A 14,278-nucleotide genomic window follows, 5' to 3' on the forward strand; every position below is an offset into this window, starting at 1 on the left:
GGCGTTTGCACTAACCACAGCTGCCATTTTGAACAGGTGGAGAGCAGAATTCAGGGAGGGTCCTTGCCCGCATCTGCTCAAGATGGTAGCAGCCGGCACAGGGAACAAAATGCCAGTTGTGTATCTCAGTCCACAGTAACACTCTCTTACCATAAAGAAAAATGCAGTCATGCTTACCGCTATCCTCAGCAGCTCAAGTGCTCTCAGGGTCAGGAGGCTGGCCAGCGATGGGCAATGAGGACTCGGGTGCGTGAGGTTTCAGAGGCAAACAGCTCCTGACTGTCAATCACACCCCGATGCAAGGAACAGTCGGTCCTGCTGTCTGGCATCCTCTGCTCTGTTGCCAGGGTCTGGTGTGATGCAGATGCAGCAGTTCAAGGCTGGTGTCTTGTTCCAAAATCTGTCCAACTCTTCCAGCTTTGTCCTGCACGTAGGCTAGCCTCAAGTCCTGTGCCTTAGTGCCCACTGCACAGCATCCCATTTGTGACCTCGTACAGGATTGTAGGATCAGAGTAGGGCTGGGTCATCTAGTGCAGCCCCCTGCTCAAGGCAGGATCATCCCTGACTGCACCATCCCAGCCAAGTGTCTGTCTATGAAGCTCCTGCAAGTTTCCAAACATGGAGAATCCACAACCTCTCGGGGCAGCCTGTCCTGACCACCCTCATAGTCAGAAAGTTCTTCCTAACTCCAGCCTAAATTTCCCTCGCTGCCTTTTGAGACCATTGCTCCTACTTCCGTCCCCTACAGCCACAGAGAAAAGCCTGTCTCCATCTTCTCTATAATCGCCCTTCAGGTATTTGAAGACTGTGATCCGATCACCCCTCATTCTTCTCTTCTCCGGGCTAAATACCCCTAGCTCTTTTAGCTTTGGCCAACTTCGTTCCTTCAGAAATGTTCTGGTTTCTGTGCCTGGGCGTGGGGACTTCCCACGCCCTCCCCTCTTTCCAGAGGGTGAGAGGGCCAAGGATCTCAGCCCTGGCCTGCCTGGAAGAATGATGAGCATACCTGGCACAAAGGTAGCAGGTAAAATATGCAGGTGTTGACTCTAGAGCGTGCAAGCCCCAAGAGGCAGACTCTGTCTGAATCCCGTGTTTAAATGAGGAAACCACAGGTAGTCACTGTGCCCCCAGACCAGTGGACACCACAGAGATAAGAAACCAGGTAGCTGAAGTAGCAAAGCAGGATGAGCAAGTGGGTGGCAGGTCACCAGAACACTTTTGAGCATACGTGTGTCTACACAGACACGACTACCAGGTAACTTCCTCAGATGCAGAATGACTCCTGATCCAGCAGGTCTGAATCTTTGGATCCACTCTGTAGCAAGGAATCATGTCAAATGGCTATGGCTTTTTACCCAAATACATCCTGTGCTCAGACATACACTGCCCATGTAGGTGTAGGCCTTGCTAGAGTAATGATTAATGCAACCACTGGTCAGTGCATGTGCAGATTATATGGAGGCCCTGCTAACTGCATGAACTGAATACAGAACTCGGCTTACCACACGTGCTTTGCACAGAAGTGCTGGGGAAGTAGCTCGTTACTTTTACAGGAGCAGCTAAGGCCAACAGATAAAGCGTGACTTGATGAGACAGCACAGAACATCAAAACAAAGTTCAGAGTGACCCGACCACAGGCGTTCGTACCTGGTGAGAAGGTTGTATTACGTGGTGAGAAGCAGGATGTAAATGATGTCCCCTAAACGTGTTTTAGTACTTGGTGAAAACTAGGAGGAGTGTGCTGTAAACACAATATTGTTTTGATCAGTGTATAAAAAAGGGGCTTGGGAGCCCTTAATACTTTGGACTGGGTTTGATGGTTATGTTCATGCTCGTACTATGTCTGCAAAGACCCAGCTCTCCACCGTGTACCACATAGGCCACGGATGCTAGCGTGCCCAGGCTTGTTTGTGGACAATAAACCTGGCTGAGTTTTTGCTACTAAGAACCGAAGCCTGCGGGCTCTTTCTGGCAATAAAGCTCGTTAGGGGCATGGCATCAGAGACGGTATCCTGATAGCATGTGCACAGACCATCCGAACTGAAGAAGCGTGGTGTGGCCAGTAATATCTAACCCCCCAACAACGCTAACAGGGTCAGATAACAGCACTGATGGAGTCCTACGGTAGCCGAGCCCTTTAAGGGAGAACCTGCCCCAGTTAAGAAGAGCAGTTACCTCGGTCGGTTGGAGTCCTCTCTGGGCGCCGGCTCTGAGCGGTGAGTTTCAATACTGGCCGCGTCCTGTTCCTTTCCCTCCTTCATGTCCAGATCCTTGTTTGCAGTCACTAGTTGGCTTCTGGATATGGAAAAAGACTCCAGGTCTTTTGCAGAACCTGAACTCAAAAGTCCTTCCTTCCTGGGTGTGAGGCTAGGAGGAAACATAGTTATCCGTTAGTTCATGCATATGAGAAGAAATTTATGCCAAAATCTGTGCCACAGGATTTGAGGAGTAGAGGGCAGACTCCAAGCCTACTAGTTAATGAGGAAAGTTTTACCAGCTTAAATGAGGCAGGATTAGGCCCTATATGCCTATTGTCCCACAACCTTACTTCCTAAACTGGACAGATCTCCCTGAATCTAAATCTCTGTAGAAATATCAGCATCGGCAGAATCAACTTGCTGTGCGGGTGCAGTAGGAGCCAGATAGTCAGACGCTGTCCCAGTTGAGTCCACACACGTGATTTTGAAGCTGTCCGTGTCATAAAGCGTGTTGATGAAAAGACTGACTACATAACGATGTGCTCAGAGCAAATCATAGCAGGCAAGCGGGCCTGTGCTGAGCCTCAATGGCAATGATCCACCCGCAGAGTGCAGCAGACTCAGTCTAGCCTCAGGTATAGTTTAAGACAGTGATTCTCAAGCAGAGTCCTGTGGCACCCTGGGGTACCTCGAGATCTTTGCAAGGGTGCCGTGGGGTGCTGCACAAAGTTTGCACTGTTTAGGTGCGCAAGATAAATCCAGAGATTTCAAACAGGAATTTATTTGACACCCGGACCCATCTTGATCTTTCTGTGTTATTTGTAACACAAGAATTGCTCCATTACTTTTTTGTAGTCAAAAAATAAGTGAAAATGAAGAGCTGGCATTTGCTGAGCAGTGCCTTGAGTCTAACAAGGGGTGCCTCGAACCTAACGGGAGGTGCCTTGAATTTAAGAAGACTGGTCTAAGAAAAGAGTCGTCTCACTTAACTGAGCTCAGTGATGACACCAGTCTGTTCTCCGTGGGACACTTAGTGTGACATCACGTGGATGAGGACAGAAACTACATTACTGTGTGGAGAAATACTCTGGCACCAGCCAGGGCCACCCCCACTGTGCCCCCAACCTAGGACTATGCAGGGGAGACCCTCAAAAGTGTAGGGGAACTAGGACTGTCCTTCCCTGCCACATGGGGAGACACTTCAGGGATGAATCAGCCGGAGGCTCCAGCAAACGAGAGCAACTGCAGAAGCTGCCAGAGCGGGGACTTCGTGGAGACGTCTGCAGTTCTACAGGAGGTCTTCTGCCCTGTGCTAATAGATCATTTACTCCGGCCTTCCTCCTCCTCCCTCTCAAATTCTTCACTCCAGCGTCACTCAACATCTGCCTCTCTATCCCCCTTCCCCTGCCCCTTCACTCCCCTTCCTCTCCTTTCCATTTAGCAGATCCTCTCCTACCTAAATGCACATCAAGACATGGCATTGTCATGCCCTTCTGTTTTGGGGTCTGTGTTGTCTTTTTAGCTTGTAAGCTCTTCAGAGGAGGTAGTCTGTGTTGCTCTGGGTTGAGCAAAAAATGGTTGGTTCTTAGTGAACGTAAGTCATGGAAAGAACTGCTCACTGCAAATTTGGCCAGACTTTTGGAATGAATGAATCCGGCGGATGACACTGATTGCCCAAGGACACACTGTGATGGGCACTTCTGGGCTTTATGAGGATGCCCCAACCATGTGTCATTGCCCATAGCACTATGCTGGAGACTTTAGCACTGAAACAGTCACAGACATCGTTAGGTCCCTTTCCATCTGTGCAAAGTGGCTGTAAAATAGCCCATAAATCTCTGGTTATTGCCAAAAACATGAGATATTGTTAATATATGGAAGATTTTTATGAGTGGAGCAAGAAACATAGAATCACAGGCAACGAGGGTTAGAAGGGATCTCCGGAGGTCACATCTGGTCCAACCCCCTGCTCCAAGCAGGACCGGCCCCAGCTACATCATCCCAGTCAAGGCTTGGTCTAGCCACTCCTTAAAACCTCCAAGGATGGAGAGTCCACCACCTCTCTGGGAAACCCGTTCCAGTGCTTCACCACCCTCCTAGTGAGAAAGTTTGTCCTAATATCCAACCCTTAACCTCTCTTGCTGCAACTTGAGCCCACTGCTCCTTGTCCTGCCATCTGCTCCCACTGAGAACAGCCCAGCTCCATCCCCTTTGCAAACCCCTGCAGGGAGTTGACGGCTGCTATCAAAAAAAAAGATCTCTGACCAAAGTGGAGCGGCAAGTTTTGTGAGGGAAAGAAATATCTTTTATTGGACTGACTTATGTATTTGGGGGAGAGAAAATTTCAGGTTTCAAGCACCCTCATTAGGTCTAAGAAAGCAGTCACAGTCCAAGCTAAACAGAAATTAGAACAACTGCTCTGGCTTGAACGTATGTCAATCAACTGGCCCCCATGACAGAGAAGTGGGCAGCTATCACCAGTAGATACGATGAGTAGGTAGCAGAGAGAGAAGTTATAATGGTCCATAAAGCTGATGTCTATGCCAAGTTTATGCTCTTTGATGCCCAGTAAAGCTGTGAATTTCTGTTCCCAGGTCTCTCTTCTGAAGGTATTGTGCAGGTTTCCTTTGAAGACGAGGACTCAATGGTCAGAGTTGGAGTGGTTATTTTCTTTCAAGTGTTCTGCCGCTGGTGAGTGGGCATTTCTGTCCGTTATCATTTTTCTGTACTTTGGTTTCACCGGCAAAGTTTCCGTAAGAGCATCTGGTGCACTGGATGAGGTATGTCACGTGCTGGGAGATGCAAGTGTTGGGTGCCTCGATCCTGATGATTTTGCTGTGGGCGGTGTTGATCCCAGTTGTGCTGGAGATACATTTTCAGGTTTTACATTGTTTTTTTGGCAAGGTCTGCTTCCATTTGGTGCTTGCTAGCCACTTTCAGGTTTGCTTCTGGGGGTGAGTTTGGCAAAGGCCTGTTTGAAAGCCAGAAAGAGGAGACGAAGGAAAAATGTCTTTTAAGGTATATTCTTGTTCCAGTATGGGTTGTAACTGCTTGATAATATTTCATATATGTTCCAGTGGGATGGCACAGGGCAATCAGGAATGTATAATCAGTGGGGGGTTTCTTTTTTGTACTGTAGTAGGTTTAGGCAAGGTATTCATGTATGCAAGTATTCATAAGGCTCGTTTGAAGACAAAGTCTGCTTCCCTGGCAAAGCGCCCCTGTTGGGAAGTGGCAGAGTTTAAACTGGTGAGCTGGGGAGGAGGTTATAGGTATCTCTCTCAGACTAGACTTGGTGGTGATTGAGGACCTGACTATAAATCACTGCTTTCTCGCTGTGTTTGGGCTGGTTAATACTTTTGCAGAGTTAAGCAGTGTGGTCCATGGAGTTTTGGTCCAGCATTGTTTGTATGGTACAACTCGTGATGTTGCTCATGGTGTCTATGAAGCTGATGCTAGCGTACAAACATTTCACAGTCAGTCTGATGGACGTTGCACTGGTCCGCACCTGTAGGGAGTGAACTAGGAAAGCCAAGGCTGCGACTGAACACAGAATGGCTACACGAATCAAGGACGATAAAAAGTCCTTCTTCAGATATGTGGGGAGCCAGAAGAAAAACAAGGGCAACATTGGACCCCTGCTAAACCAATTGGGGCAGCTGACGACCGAGGCCCAGGAAAAAGCCAGTCTGCTTAATGATGACTTTGCATCATTTTTTCACCAGCCCAAAGGGACCTCCCTGCCTAATATGATGTGGGATGACGAGGATGAGGGTGAACACATGCCCGCTACTGGAGTAGATCTTGTGAGGGAGCATCTTGAGAGGCTGGACCTCCACAAATCAGCTGGTCCCGAAAGACTGCACCCAAGAGTGCTAAGGGAGCTGGCAGACATCATAGTGCAGCCAGTGGCGAGGATATTCAAGAACTCATGGCACTCGGGTGAAGAACCTGAAGATTGGAAGAGGGCCAATGTGATGCCCATCTTCAAGAAAAGGAGGAAAGAAGACCTGGGAAACTACAGGCCAGTCAGTTTGACCTCAATCCCTGGGAAGATCTTGGAAAAAATGATCAAAGAAACCATTCTTGACAGGCTAACAGGAGGCAACATCCTGAGGGATAGCCAGCACGGGTAGGTCTTGCCTGACCAATCTCATCTCCTTCTATGACCAGGTGACCTATCACCTGGACAAAAGGGAAGAGGTTGATGTCATATATTTGGACTTAAAAAAAGCCTTTGACCTGGTGTCCCATGATGTCCTCGTAGAAAAATTGGCCAACTGTGGCCTCGATTACACTACAGACCGATGGCTGGGGAACCAGCTCTGAGGTCGGACCCAGAGAGCGGTCGATGGAACTGAATCAGTGTGGCACTCGGTGACCAGTGGTATCCCCCGAGGCGCCGTTCTCGGACCTGTACTCTTTAATGTCTTCATAAATGATCTGGGCACTGGTGTCAGAAGCAGACTGGCTAAGTTTGCTGATGACACCAAACTTTGGGGGAGAGTGTCCACACTTGAGGACAGGCTGGTGATCCAGGCCGACTTCGATAGGTTGCAAGGTGGGCAGATGAAAACCTGATGGCATTCAATATGGAGAAATGCAAGGTGCTCCACCTCGGGGGGGAAAATCCCACAGTCACCCTTATAGGCTCAGCAGCGCTGCACTCGCTAGCACCACGACCGAAAGACACTTGGGGGTCACGACTGACCACAAGATGAACGTGAGCCACCAATGTGATACCGCAGCTGACAGAGCAAACAAAACTCTGGCTTGCATCTACCGATGCATCTCGAGCAAGACCCGGGATGTCATCCTCCCACTGTACTCAGCCTTGGTGAGGCCGCAGCTGGAGTACTGCGTCCAGTTCTGGGCTCCACAATTCAAGAAGGACGTGACGAGGCTTGAGGGAGTCCAGAGGAGAGCCATGCACATGATCAGAGGACAGGAGAGCAGGCCTTATGAAGAGAGGCTGAGAGCCATGGGACTCTTCAGCCTGGAAAGATGCAGGCTCAGGGGTGACTTGGTAGCAGCCCTCAAGTACATAAGAGGTGTGCATCAGGATCTGGGGGAACGCCTGTTCACCAGAGCACCTCAAGGGATGACAAGGTTGAATGGTCACAAACTCCTCCAAGACCGTTTTAGGTTGGACATAAGTAAAAACTTCTTCACTGTCTGAGCCCCCAAGGCCTGGAACAGACTCCCCCCCAGAGGTGCTGCAAGCAGCTACTCTGGACTCTTTTAAGAAACATTTGGATGTCTATCTTGCTGGGATCCTTTGACCTCAGCTGACTTCTTGCCCCTGGGGCAGGGGGCTGGACCTGATGATTCATAGATTCACAGATTCATAGATGTTAGGGTCGGAAGGGACCTCAATAGATCATCGAGTCCGACCCCCTGCATAGGCAGGAAAGAGTGCTGGGTCTAGATGACCCCAGCTAGATACTCATCTAACCTCCTCTTGAAGACCCCCAGGGTAGGGGAGAGCACCACCTCCCTTGGGAGCCCGTTCCAGACCTTGGCCACTCGAACTGTGAAGAAGTTCTTCCTAATGTCCAATCTAAATCTGCTCTCTGCTAGCTTGTGGCCATTGTTTCTTGTAACCCCCGGGGGCGCCTTGGTGAATAAATACTCACCAATTCCCTTCTGTGCCCCTGTGATGAACTTATAGGCAGCCACAAGGTCGCCTCTTACGAGGTCCCTTCCAGCCCTAATGTCCATGAAATCTATGAAAAAGTAGAAGCCACTGAAGTTGCTGTGGAAATCAATGGAAACATCTAGGTTGTAGGTCCAAAAGATGAAACCATCATCTACATATGGGAGACACAGCATAGGTTTGGTGGTATCTAAAAATTCTTCCTCAAGGCAGATCACAAAGAGGCATCTTGGTAGCCATATTCCTGCTCATGACTTGGTGCAAATGCCTCTTGAAGGTAAAGCTGTTGTGGACGAGGATGAAATGGATGAGTTCAGCAATAGGTTGGGATGGAAGTGTATGTGTTGCCCATGCTCTTGTGGGTAGGTAGGCTGTGATGCCACCATGGTGGGAGATGGTATGTAGGTTGGTGATGTCTATGTTGGCAAAGACGGTGTTCTCAAGGACACCGTTTCTCAAGGACACAGTTGATGCTGCAGAGTCTGAGGAGGAACTCAAGTTTAATCTAGATCGACACTTGCCTTGTGTGGTAAGTGGTTTGAGAATGGCTAGATGTGAAGGATGGGCCAGAGTTTTCCTTGTCTGTATACCCCGGGGAGCATGTAGAGCAATCCTGGGGTGCGAACAGTGGATTAGATTGTGTGGTTTATCTCAGAGCTGCCAGAGTAGGGATTCGATGATGTCTTCAAGTTCAGGAGAGAATACTGGCATGAGGGCTTTACAGATCTGCTTGCAATAGGGCGTATTCGCTTTTTGATGTCATTCATTCTTGCGGGTTATGGATCTATTTACCTACTGGTTCGATCACTGCTTAGTGGTTGGATCTTAGGAACGGAAAGGAAGAGCTGGTGGCAGTGGTTGTGCTTGTTGAGGACTTCACTGTTGATAATTTCCCTGATGCAGCCAATGTAGTACAGGCAGTCCTTGGATTTATAACACAATTGGTTCCTGAAAACGGCATCTTAAGTGGAAATGTTGCAACTCAGAACCAATTTTCTCATAAAAAACAATGTTATAAATGGGGGATTCGTTCCTGAACCAAGACCCGATACCCTATTTTCATTGAAAATACCCCAGAATTTTGTACTTGATCAATTATAGGTGAGTAATATAGCGACATTAATGTATTTATATTGTAAATAGCAATCACATTGATTTGGAAGGGCTTCTTTGAGGTGACCTCACTTGACTTTTTGAAAAGCTCTTGATTGGACTTTTTGAAGGGCTCTTGGCTGGAGTCTTCTGAGGTTTTTCTGGAGTCTCGTCTGCTTTCTTAAAGAAAGTGTCCAAGGAAGTTTGGACGGATGTTCTCCAGGGAGATGAGCAACACGGTGAACTTGCTCGCTGGCGTGGCGGTGCATCAGAACAAGCATTGTAAAGTCGAAACGGATGTCATAAAGTTGAAACAGGGTGTCAATTTACAAATGTTGTAAGTGTGAAACGTTGTAAGTCAAGGATTGCCTGTAGTTTCAACTGTGGCAGGGTGTCCAGTCGTGAGTTGTGTTATTCTTGAGTTTGTCGATGGGGAAAACCTGTTTAGGAATGGCTTTGTCTCGAGTCCAGACTTCTTTTAAGAAGCACTTACTTGGCAGAAAAATTCTTCTAATTTCCTATACGCTGGCATATTATCAGGTTGACTGTCCAGGCAGAAGTTTAGGTCTTCAGAGAATACAGACAGTTTGGTTATCCTGGATGAGGGGTTGTTGAAGTTGATGGTGCTGAGTGATGCTGTTGTGGTGGATGGCAGTATCCTGCTTTCTTTCTGGTTTGGTGTCCCACTGTCTGTGAAGTGGCTGTCATCATACTAGTTATATCCACGTTGTGTGTTGGATGGCTGTCATAAGTGTTTCTAGTAACAGTTCTGGGTTTGCTCCACATTAGGCATGTTTCTGGGTGTTTTTCTTCTTTTTCTTTCAATTGATGGGAATATGTGATGACTCCTTGTTTAAACTGATTGCTTTAGGTAGGTTAAGTAAAGGAGGTAGTGTCTCAGTTTTTCTGAAGCTTAGGCAGCAGATGTTGCTTTTTCATTTGGCTTCTATTTCTTCATGCTATGAATTTCCCATTTTAAATGTCACATGTTGAGGTATTCCATCTTGGCACAAAGCTACGTAAGTTGGTCCAACAAAAAAAATTACTTCACCTCACATAACTTTTTTCTCTCGTATCCCTGGATTATCACAGCTACCACACCACCAGGACCCAGAACGGGAAGGAACAACTGTTTATAAGCTAGCTCACCTGACCAGCTCTTTGGCTCTTCTGGCTTTTGCTCTCCTCACGCCCTGCTTGGATAAGTAAGGGGCAATTCCAATCCCAAACCCTTGTCCATCCAATTCCCCCACCAGATGACCGTCTGCATCAACGAGGCCAGCCTACAAATAAGAAGGAAAGAAGATGAGGATAGATACATATTACTCTTAGAGGTGCCCAGCCTGTGAAAACTAAACAGTCCATTCACAGCAGTTATTCTGTCCTATTTCATTATCTAAGGGAATAAATCCACACACAGCTTGTGGCATTTTTTGGAAAACTTTGCCTTAAAAATGAAGCTTAAGGGAAAAAATGAAACTATTGTTATCCTCATATTCCTATACCGAATGCTCTCACTAGCCAGGCTATGGATAAGGCTAGGTCTTATATCACAGAAGTAGGTTTACATTAAATTTAAAAATATATTTCTCCAAGCTTTACTTACTCCTATCGTATCATCATTGATATCCCAAAATGCATTCCTCTTACATATCACAAATACCACAAGTCTCACCATGATCACGGTGTCTGTAACGTCAAAGAATATCGCACTATGGGATTTTTTCTTTCAGCACCTGAGGATTTCGTAAGAAAAACTTATTTCTGTCAGTGACCCAACAGCCTGCTTAGCTCATGGGATCGCTCAGCGCAGATATCCGAGCACGTTTCCTTTTTGCGTTCCAATTCAGATTCAAATTAAAGCTTAGAGTTAGGCCTGCCTGAAGATTGTGCTATATTATACTATTACTTTGCACTTCTATTACCGCTTTCTTCCAGAGATGTCAGAGTATCTAGAGGAATTTGAATTGGAATGGAATTAGAATAACACATAAGTACTGCATTATTGATTACTTAAAGGATAAATACTTTTCACTGTCAGCCTGTGGCACGTTTACAATCCCGTCACAGACTGAGAGTGAAAAATGATTTATACTCTCAATTATGGGTGCAAATCCACATCAGCGTATTTTGTTCATGAAAGACTCATGAAGCATGACTGCCTCCCGTGCTTGTAGGGAGGCAGTCGTGCTTGTAGGGAGGCAGTTAGGCGGGCCAAAGCTACCATGGAGCTGAGGCTGGCAACCCAAGTAAAAGACAACAAGAAATTGTTTTTTAGATATATAGGGAGTAAAAGGAAGGCCCAGGGAGGAATAGGACCCCTGCTAAATGGGCAGAAACAATTGGTGACAGATAGGGGGGACAAGGCTGAACTCCTCAACGAGTTCTTTGCCTCAGTGTTCCTAAGCGAGGGGCACGACAAGTCTCTCACTGGGGTTGTAGAGAGGCAGCAGCAAGGCACCAGGCTGCCATACGTAGACCCTGAGGTGGTGCAGAGTCATTTGGAGGAACTGGATGCCTTTAAGTCGGCAGGCCCGAATGGGCTCCATCCGAGGGTGCTGAAGGCACTGGCCGACATCACTGCAGAGCCACTGGCGGGAATATTCGAACGCTCGTGGTGCACGGGCCAAGTCCCGGAGGACTGGAAAAGGGCTAACGTGGTCCCCATTTTCAAAAAGGGGAGGAAGGAGGACCCGGGCAACTATAGGCCAGTCAGTCTCACCTCCATCCTTGGTAAAGTCTTTGAAAAAATTATCAAGGCTCACATTTGTGAGAGCCCGGCAGGGCAAATTATGCTGAGGGGAAACCAGCACGGGTTTGTGGCGGGCAGATCGTGCCTGACCAATCTAGTCTCTTTCTATGACCAGGTTACGAAACGCCTGGACACAGGAGGAGGGGTGGATGTCGTATACTTAGACTTCAGGAAGGCCTTCGATACGGTATCCCACCCCATACTGGTGAACAAGTTAAGAGGCTGTGATGTGGATGACTGCACAGTCCGGTGGGTGGCGAATTGGCTAGAGGGTCGCACCCAAAGAGTCGTGGTGGATGGGTCGGTCTCGACCTGGAAGGGTGTGGGCAGTGGGGTCCCGCAGGGCTCGGTCCTTGGACCAATACTCTTCAATGTCTTCATCAGCGACTTGGACGAGGGAGTCAAATGTACTCTGTCCAAGTTTGCGGATGACACAAAGCTACGGGGAGAAGTGGACACGCCAGAGGGCAGGGAACAGCTGCAGGCAGACCTGGATAGGTTGGACAAGTGGGCAGAAAACAACAGGATGCAGTTCAACAAGGAGAAATGCAAAGTGCTGCACCTAGGGAGGAAAAATGTCCAGCACACCTACAGCCTAGGGAATGACCTGCTGGGTGGCACAGAGGTGGAAAGGGATCTCAGAGTCCTAGTGGACTCCAAGATGAACATGAGCCGGCAGTGTGACGAAGCCATCAGAAAAGCCAATGGCACTTTATCATGCATCAGCAGATGCATGACGAATAGGTCCAGGGAGGTGATACTTCCCCTCTATCGGGCGCTGGTCAGACTGCAGCTGGAGTACTGCGTGCAATTCTGGGCGCCGCAATTCAAGAAGGATGCGGATAACCTGGAGAGGGTCCAGAGAAGGGCCACTCGTATGGTCAAGGGCCTGCAGACCAAGCCCTACGAGGAGAGACTGGGGCACCTGGACCTTTTCAGCCTCCGCAAGAGAAGGTTGAGAGGCAACCTTGTGGCTGCCTGTAAGTTCATCACGGGGGCACAGAAGGGAATTGGTGAGGATTTATTCACCAAGGCGCCCCCGGGGGTTACAAGAAACAATGGCCACAAGCTAGCAGAGAGCAGATTTAGACTGGACATTAGGAAGAACTTCTTCACAGTTCGAGTGGCCAAGGTCTGGAACGGGCTCCCAAGGGAGGTGGTGCTCTCCCCTACCCTGGGGGTCTTCAAGAGGAGGTTAGACGAGTATCTAGCTGGGGTCATTTAGACCCAGCACTCTTTCCTGCCAATGCAGGGGGTCGGACTCGATGATCTATTGAGGTCCCTTCCGACCCTAACATCTATGAATCTATGAATCTATGACTCCTTCAGGTCACCCCAGCAGTGCCAAGAGGAGGATCTAGCCCTGTATTTTATAACAGACAGACGGACTGGTATGCACACAGAAAGATACGGCTGATCTAGTGAGATGATTATATTCTCCTTTTTTCTGTTTTATAAAGTACCCTGTCAAGGCACTGAGCCACAGACCAATACTAGCATAAACTGAGGCAGCTTCACCGACAAGATGCAGCTCTGTACGAACTCTCGGTAGGGCCATGACCATGGTACCTCACAGCCTCAGATTTCAGTGGTTCATGCCAGGTAGATTAGGATGACTTCTGGGAGGCAGGTCAAGACCCAAGCCCTACCTTCTGAGCAGCATTAATGGCTGTGTAGTCATTCTTGTCTATCAGGATGTACTTGGTGTGTAACCTGGCTTCCACTTCTTGCTCTTGTTGGCTAGGGGGAGATAACAGAACCTTATTATTGTATTCCAAGAGAAGTTTTAAACATGCCAGAGCTTGCAGAAATATCATACTTCAGAAGGCCAGAATCCCCCCATCACCTTCGACCTCATCACCTCCTGCTCCCCCAGCTGCTGACCGCGACCGTCTCAAGCCACCTTCCTTTCTCCACCTATTGTCACCTTTTCCAGCTTCCTCCTTACTACTTTCTTCCACGCTGTCCCTCAAACCTCTTTTGCACATTTATACTTCTTAATGGCATTTTAAATACTGACAGGACTGTTTGTATGGCCCAAATAACATGATGTCAGAGGGTTTCAGTGCTGGAATTGCCATTAGCGGACTGGCTCTTGGTTTATTTTAGTCCCATAAAAGAGTTCCTCGGGAATAAAATCCATGCAAAAAAATCATAAAATCAGAGGGACGCTGGGTGGAAGGGACCTCCAGAACTCACCTAGTTCAACCCCCTGCCTGAGGCAGGATCATCCCTATCCAAACCATACAGATCCATAAACTAACCTCTTAATAAACCCACAGTCAACCCTGATGCAACAAAGGACATCACACCCAAACCTGCCAGAGGTAGAGCAGGGGGGCCATGGCAGCCAACATCCTGCTTCTGTAAAAGTTTGTTACTATACAGTCAAGAGATGCTGGGTAGAGGACCATGCCCCCTGTACAAGCAAGGCAATAATCCCCACAGCCCATAGCAAACGCACAGCAAGAGATCTGAATGAGTCCAAGGTCCGGGAAGCAAATGCTCAGCCTTGTGCTGTATCACAGGCACTTGGGTTCTGAACAAACTGCTTTTTCCAAGCCCAGACAGATCTTCCTG

At 48.1% G+C, this 14,278-nt stretch overlaps 1 protein-coding gene across 1 annotated transcript in view; it reads right to left on the reverse strand.

Moving 5' to 3' along the window:
• The window catches only part of KIF9 (kinesin family member 9), a 53,490-nt gene that overhangs the window by 13,052 nt on the left and 26,160 nt on the right, over positions 1-14,278 (reverse strand). The window contains exons 15-17 of the mRNA XM_014596095.2: positions 13,348-13,438; positions 10,096-10,229; positions 2,176-2,367 (exon numbers count right to left, since the gene is read on the reverse strand). Coding sequence (XP_014451581.2) covers positions 2,176-2,367; positions 10,096-10,229; positions 13,348-13,438 — 417 coding nt within the window. The remainder of the gene's footprint in view (positions 1-2,175; positions 2,368-10,095; positions 10,230-13,347; positions 13,439-14,278) is intronic.

This window comes from Alligator mississippiensis, chromosome 5, assembly GCF_030867095.1.
Source record: "Alligator mississippiensis isolate rAllMis1 chromosome 5, rAllMis1, whole genome shotgun sequence".
NCBI classification, from domain to species: Eukaryota; Metazoa; Chordata; order Crocodylia; family Alligatoridae; genus Alligator; species Alligator mississippiensis.